The sequence below is a fragment of the Solanum pennellii genome, chromosome 9 (genome assembly GCF_001406875.1).
Source record: "Solanum pennellii chromosome 9, SPENNV200".
NCBI lineage: Eukaryota > Viridiplantae > Streptophyta > Magnoliopsida > Solanales > Solanaceae > Solanum > Solanum pennellii.
Genome location: NC_028645.1, coordinates 40,192,088 through 40,200,100, shown reverse-complemented (window position 1 = coordinate 40,200,100; position 8,013 = coordinate 40,192,088). Strand labels below are relative to the sequence as shown.

General features: G+C 39.3%; 1 protein-coding gene across 1 annotated transcript; it reads left to right on the top strand.

Moving 5' to 3' along the window:
- Nucleotides 1-3,528: 3,528 nt before the first annotated feature.
- LOC114074032 lies at nt 3,529-4,679 on the top strand. Its single transcript, XM_027911954.1, has 3 exons — nt 3,529-3,627; nt 4,248-4,482; nt 4,537-4,679. The coding sequence occupies exons 1-3, from the start codon at nt 3,529-3,531 to the stop codon at nt 4,677-4,679; spliced, it is 477 nt and encodes a 158-aa protein (XP_027767755.1).
- The last annotated feature ends 3,334 nt before the right edge of the window (nt 4,680-8,013 follow it).

Genomic DNA, 8,013 nt, shown 5'->3' with positions numbered 1-8,013 from the left:
AGTATAGGTTCGAACACTAGGAGATATAAGGAGACCCATACCCGGCAACCCGGATAGTCTCATCTTATGAGAGTTACGTGAACCTCCGCCCTTCCAGAAAGAAGGCATCACCGCTCATAACTAGTCTATTGGTGCTCAGTATAAAGTTCCATTACATTAAACTCATACATCATGGAAGCTGGCTTCTAGTATGAGGACATCATAGATCAATAGATGATTTCTCATTACATCATTAGTATTATGTTTGTTAATCTCAATACTTTCATTAGAGTGTTCATAGAGACTGGTCTCTTCATTAAATTTACACTCTCATAGGTGAGTACGTTTTGGTAACATTTACATATGCTAATTTGAGATTGTTCTCATCTATTACATTAGCCTCATATCATGTTGTCACCACATTCATTAACATTAGTACAATTGATCTTCATACTTACTCACCACATTTTATGTGAATGTTCATTTCCTTATATGCCAATGCACTTGGCCATTTGTTTGTTTCACACTCTTACTTTCCCCTTCTAGGGTTTCATAATTTCATTACATAATAATCATTTCATCGTATGCCAATGCACTTGGCCATTTAGTGTGTTTTACACTCGTACTTAACCCTTCTAGGATTACTTCATTTCATTACATACATATTAGGTTCAGTTATTTCTAAACGTATGCTAGACTTATGGGTCTATACATACAAGCCATGAGGCTTCATTCATAATTTGTTAAGTGACTCATATCTTCCTAAGATTATGTAGTACAAGATTTATGCATCTTGTATATTTGCCAAGATCTCGATTTTGATCTAAGTAGGTGGCATTATTCTTTAATTCACGTATGACTTATGTATCAATACGGAAATTTGGGCAATGGAACCCAAGTTCGAATCCCTTGGACAACACTTACATTTTTCCTTGATTTTTTTTCATCCTCATGACAATGGGACCCTACATCGAGCCCCAACATCAACATTTCTTTTTAGTTCCTTTTCTTTAGAAACTCTCTCCCTTGGCCGAGGGGTTGTGCGTTTGAACCCCCACAGCCTCCTTCTTTTAATTTCATTTAAATGTTGACTCTGCGTTGGCAGTGAGGTTGTGAGATTGAGCCCCCACAGCCTCACTTTAATTTATTTGTTATTTTCCCTTTCTACTTTACTCTCCTTCACAGCCTTGAGGTCGTGGGTTTGATTCCCACGCCTCACATTACCCTTCTTTTATTTTTCCTTTACTTCACTCGCTGCCCGGAGGTTGTGGGTTCGATTCCCACGCCTCCCATTTTATTTTATTAATTTTTGTACTCTACATTTTCAGCCAGCATACCCAATATCGATTCCCCCTGACCCCATTTATTTTCTTGCGATTTCAAGGCATTACGCGGGTGAGGTCACAGGTTCGAATCCTGGTGGCCTCATCCCCTTTATACTCAATTAAATTTCCAGATTTATTCCTCTACATTTAGACTAAACTAAACTTGTAAGTTCGATATAAATTTAGTCATTTTTTTAGCTTATTTTCACCAACATTATCACTTGAAATCTTAGGGAATTCATAGATCATCTAACACTTTTTGGGGTGCATTTTCATAGATTCGTTTAGCCAAAATATTGATACGCAAATCAGCCACACTTCCATTTTAATGAATATCACGATTTACATAGGTTTATGCACGTAAAATGACAACCAAAACATTATCAAATCGAAGCCTTAATCCGAGAACCTTATTCTTTGTAACATATTTGCACAGCACACACTTGCACATAATTTCGAATACATGGTTGGTTTTCATACGATTTTAAGTACACAAACATAATCATATTCATCACGAAAACATAAAATATACCTAAATCTACCAGCAATCATACCCAACCTACGATTCATTGGGAGCTAGTGACAGGGGCATGCAAAAGGGGAAACAATCCTATTTTTAGGATGAATAATACGAACCTTAAGGGGTCTCTTGGGAATGGGACCAAGAGAGAAGAAAACCCATACCTTTTTGATGTTAAACTCGTCACTTACTGCCCAAAAAATTCATCCAATACACGCCTTAGACTCCTCAACATCAACTCCACTTGAATGACAACCTCCCTTAGCCTAGTGTGCAATTAACATTTGTTTTCTTGTGATCTCGTGTGAGTTCTTCAGGTGTGAAGAACTTTGTTTATTTTTTCTGATTTTGTATCTTATTTTGTCAGAGAAAATACATGAGAAATAATAAGAGAGATTGAGCGTGAGAGTGGAGAGATAAACATGAGAGAGTGGGAGTTGTAGGAGGCTTAGGAGTCTAGTTTTAGGACTTAGTCAATTTTAATAAAAATCTGATTTCTATTTTATTTTTAATCAGCTAATAAATAAGAATTATTAATTAATTACATTAATTCAATAGCTTAAATAAAAATAACTTTGATTCATTTCTTCCACCTAGGTTCGAACCCGGTTGGAGCAAGACTTCACTTCATGAGCCTATTTTCGGCCCCCTCTCCCAATATTGCCCTTCCACCTTATTAATTAGATAATTAATTACATATTTAGGATAATTAAGATACTACCCTTAGCTAGGAAAAATACCATTTTTAGGGTTGTTACATTAAGAACTATCCAAGACCTCTTACTCCCACCGATATCTGTAAATTTCTGGGAGGGTTTATCTTCGATTGTTGCCCCACTGACAGCCTTGACTAAGAATAAATCCAAGTTCGAATGGGCGGAGACTTGTGAGAAGAGTTTCCAAAAACTTAAAGAGAGACTCACTTAAGCCCAGTGCTTACGTTGCCTAAATATGGTGAGAGTTACACTATTTATTGTGACACATCTAGGGTTGGTTTGGGTTGTGTTCTTATGCAGGGTGGTAAGGTGATAGCCTATGTGTCTAGACAGCTCAAGGTTAATGAGAAGAATTATCCCACTCATGACCCGGAGTTGGCAGTTGTGGTGTTTGTATTGAAGTTGTGGAGGCATTACTTGTACGGGGTGCATGTGGATGTGTTCAAATACCACAAGAGTCTCCAGTACTTGTTCACGCAGAGGGAGTTGAACCTATGTCAGCGGAGATGGTTGGAGCTGTTGTAGGACCATGACATGAGTGTCCACTACCATCCAAGGATAGAAAATGTTGTAGCTGATGCTTTGAGCAGGTTGAGCATGGAGAGTACAACCCACATTGATGATGAGAAGAAGGAGTTAGTGAAGGATGTACACACACTAGCAAGACTGGGTATGTGGTTGATTGACTCTACTAGTGGGGTGTTTCTGTTCTACTAGTTCTGAATCATCCTTGGTAGCTGAAGTCAAGAAGGGTCAATATCTTGATCCTATGTTTATGGAGTTGAAGGACTCAGTGCAGGTAAAGATGAATGAGTCCTTTCCTGTGGGAGGTGACGGCATACTTAGGTACCAGGACAGGCTGTGTGTACCAGATATGGATGATTTGCGGACCAAGATAGTTGCAGAAGCCCATGGATCTAAGTATATGATACATCCAGGTTCCACCAAGATGTATCATGACCTCAAGCAGATCTATTAGTGGGATGACATGAAGAAGGACATTGCTGAGTATGTGGCCAGGTGTCTGAATCGTCATCAAGTTAAGGAGGATCACCTTAATCCTGGTGGTCTCATTCAGATGATTGAGGTTCCCACTTAGAAGTGGGAGGCCAGTAACATGGACTTCGTGGTTGGTCTTCTGAGGACTAGGAGACAGCATGACTCCATATGGGTTATTGTGGACAGCATGACTAAGTCTTCCCCCTTTATCCTTGTGAAGTCTACTTACAGGGCCAAGGATTATGCGAGACTCTACATTGATGAGATTGTGAGGTGGAAGGGGTTCCTTTTCTATTATTTTGGATAGAAGAGCTCAATTCACTTTGCATTTCTGGAGATCCTTCCAAAAGAGCTTAGGCACGCAGGTAAAGCTCTGTACCTCTTTCCATACTCAAAAAGATGGGCAGGCAGAGCGCACCATTCAGACATTGGAGGAAATGTTGAGGGCGTGTGTGATCGACTTTAGGGGTAGTTGGGACGACCATTTGCCATTGGTAGAGTTCTCGTATAATAACAACTATCACTCCATCATTGGGATGGCATCATTTGAGGCACTTTATGGTAGGAAGTGTAGGTCTCCAGTAGGGTGGTTCGAGGTTAAAGAGTCATCAATTTTGAGTCTAGATATCATTCATGAGGCCTTAGAGAAGGTCAGGGTGATTAGGGACAGGTTGGATACTACTTACAATCGATACAATTCTTATGCAGATAACAGGAAGAGGCGTCTACATGAAGATATCTCCCATGAAGGGGGTAATGAGGTTTGGCAGGAAGATGAAGTTGAGTCCGAGGTACGTTAGGTCATACGAGATTCTACAGCGTGTGGGTGAGGTGGACTATGAGGTGGTGTTGCCTGCGGATCTAGCTTCTGTTCATCCAGTCTTTCATGACTCTATGTTAAAAAAGTGGCTTGGTGATCCAACATCAATTCTGCCTGTTGAAGGTTTGGGGGTTGATGAAGACTTGTCGTATGAGGAGGTTCCGATTGAGATTTTAGACCGGCAGGTGAAGCGGCTGAGAAACAAGGAGGTTGCCACAGTGAAGATATTGTGGAGAAACCATCTTGTTGAGGATGCTACATGGGAGGTCGAGGCCGATATGGGATCTCGCTATCCTCATATTTTTAGCTCTGGAAGTTAGACTTCCTACTCTTAAGTCTGAGTTTCTTAATCTCCTCTATTTTTTGTTGTTATTGCTTGATTGTGTAAAGTACATATGTTATGATATGACTGGCATTGTGCTAGATAATTAGAATTGTCATTCGGGGACAAATGTTCCTAAGGGGGGGATAATGTAACAACCCGAAAATAACTAACTATGCGAAGTAATGCCCAAATGTACCTAGAATTCCTAGATTAAACAGGGTTCACACGGCTTAATGCACGTGGAACCAGACCTCAAAACCTATGCACCAGCCAAGCCAACCAACTTGGTGAGTTATTTGAGCTAAGCAAGGTTGGGTCCAGCCATGTAGGGCACTCGAATATTAAGATCACTCGAATGAGTCTTAACCGGACTTGGAAGGGTTAATTTTAGGTTTGGAAGGTCTAGGGGTAAAATGGTCTTTTCTGGTCTAAGGGTAGTATCATAATTACCCTAGGGATTTAATTAATTATTCAATTAATTAATGTATTTTAGTGGACGGTTCGGGTTGGTTCGACCTGAATTGACCCGTTCATGAGAAGAGCTTCATCCGGGTTTGATCCTTGGTGGAAGCAATATTAAATCGAATTATTTGATATGTCAACATTATCTGATTTAAGTAAGGGCAGGTTAGTCATCTCACTTAAGCCTTAGAAAATCAGATTTTTAATTTAAATAACAAGGAGTCGTAGTTTGACTAAGTTTTCACCTAAAACTCCTACTCCTAAACTTATTCTCACGTCTCTACACTCTCAATCTCACGTTATTTATCAATAGAAGGATAGAAAATAATAGTTCATCACTCTTGAAGAACTTGAATGCTAAAGCTCAAAAGAAAAACTAGTCTAAAAACGAAAAGAAAAGCTAATTTCTCGACGGGTTGTGCTTGATGTTTCAGTGGTGAGGCATTGATTTCATGGGAGTTGGCAGTGCGTTGGATCAGTCTTGAAACAGTGTTGAACGAAAGAACAGGTATGGGTTTCTTCCTGTTGGTTCCCTTTCCCAAGATACCCCTTGGATTCAGTTGAAATCTAATCCAAAAACTAGGAATGCTTCCCCGTTGAACGTCTCTGTCACTAGCTCCCATCGATTGTTTTAGGTTGGGTATGTTTGCTGGTAGAATTTAGGGATGTAATGTGTTTTCGTGATGGTTATTTTCATGTATGTATGTTCGGATTTATGTGATTATTAATTATGTTTTTTCGAAACTATGTGATAAGTGAGTGTACAAAGGGGTGTTTCCATGGTTCTTGATAACGGGTTGGAGAATGAAAATGGCATGTTAAATCCCTATGTTGTTGTATAAATTACCTAGAAAAACGCATATAATAATGTACGAAATATCCAACAAATTACCATAAAAATCTAACTTACAAAGTTTGAGAAAATAGACTAAAAATATGACTAAATGAGTGAGGTCATTAGGGATTTAACTCGAGGCCTCACCATATGCAAGCTACTAAAAATTTAATCATAAATGTGAGGTTAGGGGGAATCGAACTCGGGTCTTAGCGGAGTAAAAGAACCTACAAAATTAATTAAAAGAAATGAGGTACATGGGATTTGAACCCGTGTCCTTGGAAGAAATTAAGACCGGTACATGCTAGAATAAAAATAAATAAAATGGGGTGTGTGGGAATAGAACCCATAACCTCTTGGATAGTTGAAGAAACTAGGAGAACCATGTAAAGAAAAATAAAATGAGGTTGTGGGGAATCGATCCCACATCCTCTCGGTCCAAAATAGAAAAGTCAAGGAGAGAAAAGAAGGAAAAGAAATGTAGGCGTTGGGATTCGATCTCGAGTCACCAAGCTGAAATTTTAAATCAAAATGTAATAGAAGACTAAGTGTTGCTCAAGGGGTTCGAAATTGGGCTCCCTTGCCCAATTCTGTATTAATACATAAGTCTTACGTGAGCAAAAATTTAATGAATGCTTCCTATAGGAATCGAACTCGATACCTTGGCATACTTAAAAGATGCATAAATCTTATACAATATAATCTTGGGTAAGCATAACTCACTTAGATGAATTATGAACGATTCCTCATGGCTTGTACGTATGGGTTCATAAGTCCAGCGTGGGCGTTTAAAAGTAAGTGAATCTAAGATGTATATGATGAAATGATGTGACCCCAGGTTGGTTAAGTAAGAGTGTGAAACGTACTAAAAGGCCAAGCGAATTGGCATATGACGAAATGAACTTTCACGTAATAGGGTGAGTAATTATGAAGAGCTAATATGCAAAAGTTAATGAATGTGATGACAATATGATTAGAGGCTAATATGAAAGACCTGACCAATCTCAAATGAGACAAATAAGTGTAACCAAAAACCGTACTCACCTATGAGAGTGTAGAACTAATAAAGAGACAAGTCTCTAAGAAACACTCTAATGAAAGTAACGATGAGATGAGAAATCATCTAATGAGCAAGGATGCCCTCATGCTAGAAGCCAGCTTCAATGATTTGTGAGATGAATGTAATGGAACTTTATACTGAGCACCGACGTGTAAATCTCATGAGATGAGACTGTCCACTTAGGCAGGTATGGGTCTCCTTATATATCCTAGTCTTTGAACCTATGATACCAACATAGGGTTCTAGCAAGGTTCATTTCCCTAAATACGCTAGCATATTTTGATTTCACTTTGGCCAGTGATTCCACCACTTTTAACTGTGGGGTAGACACTAGATTTCATGAAGCTCATATGATCAATGCCGGTGAAATTTAAAGTTCCTGAAGAAAGAATGAGGACAGCCTCATGTAATGCACACACTAAAATGAATGTGTAACGACCTGTTTAGTCGTTTTGAGCAGTAGAGTTTATTCTGGTAATAACTGTCAGGGTCGACGGATACCACGACGGACCGTCGTGGGCACGACGGACCGTCGAGGGGGTCTCGTTCCAAAACACTTAGATTCTGAAAATTTGGGTGCTGAGATTGACTCTCTGAACTTCACGACGGAATGGCAGGACGGACCGTCTTTGGCACGACGGACCGTCACAAATCTTTCCACAGAATTAACTCTCTGAACTTTGTGACGGACCGTCACAGTCATGACGGACCGTCACAGGCTGCGTAACCCTGACTGGGTCGGAATTCTGCTAATGTTTTTAAAGGGGCGTTTTGGACTATTCATGCTTATAATTATAAAGTTAGTGGGTTAATGTTAATAATTCAATTACTTGGGGGTTAAAGGAGATAACCTTGAAATAAATGGTGGGTTATTTTTATCATCTTTTATTCTTAATTATATGACAATTAGGGTAAAAGAAAAAGGGTCTGAATAAGAAAAATAGAAAGAACAGAGAGAGAGGGAGAAACGAA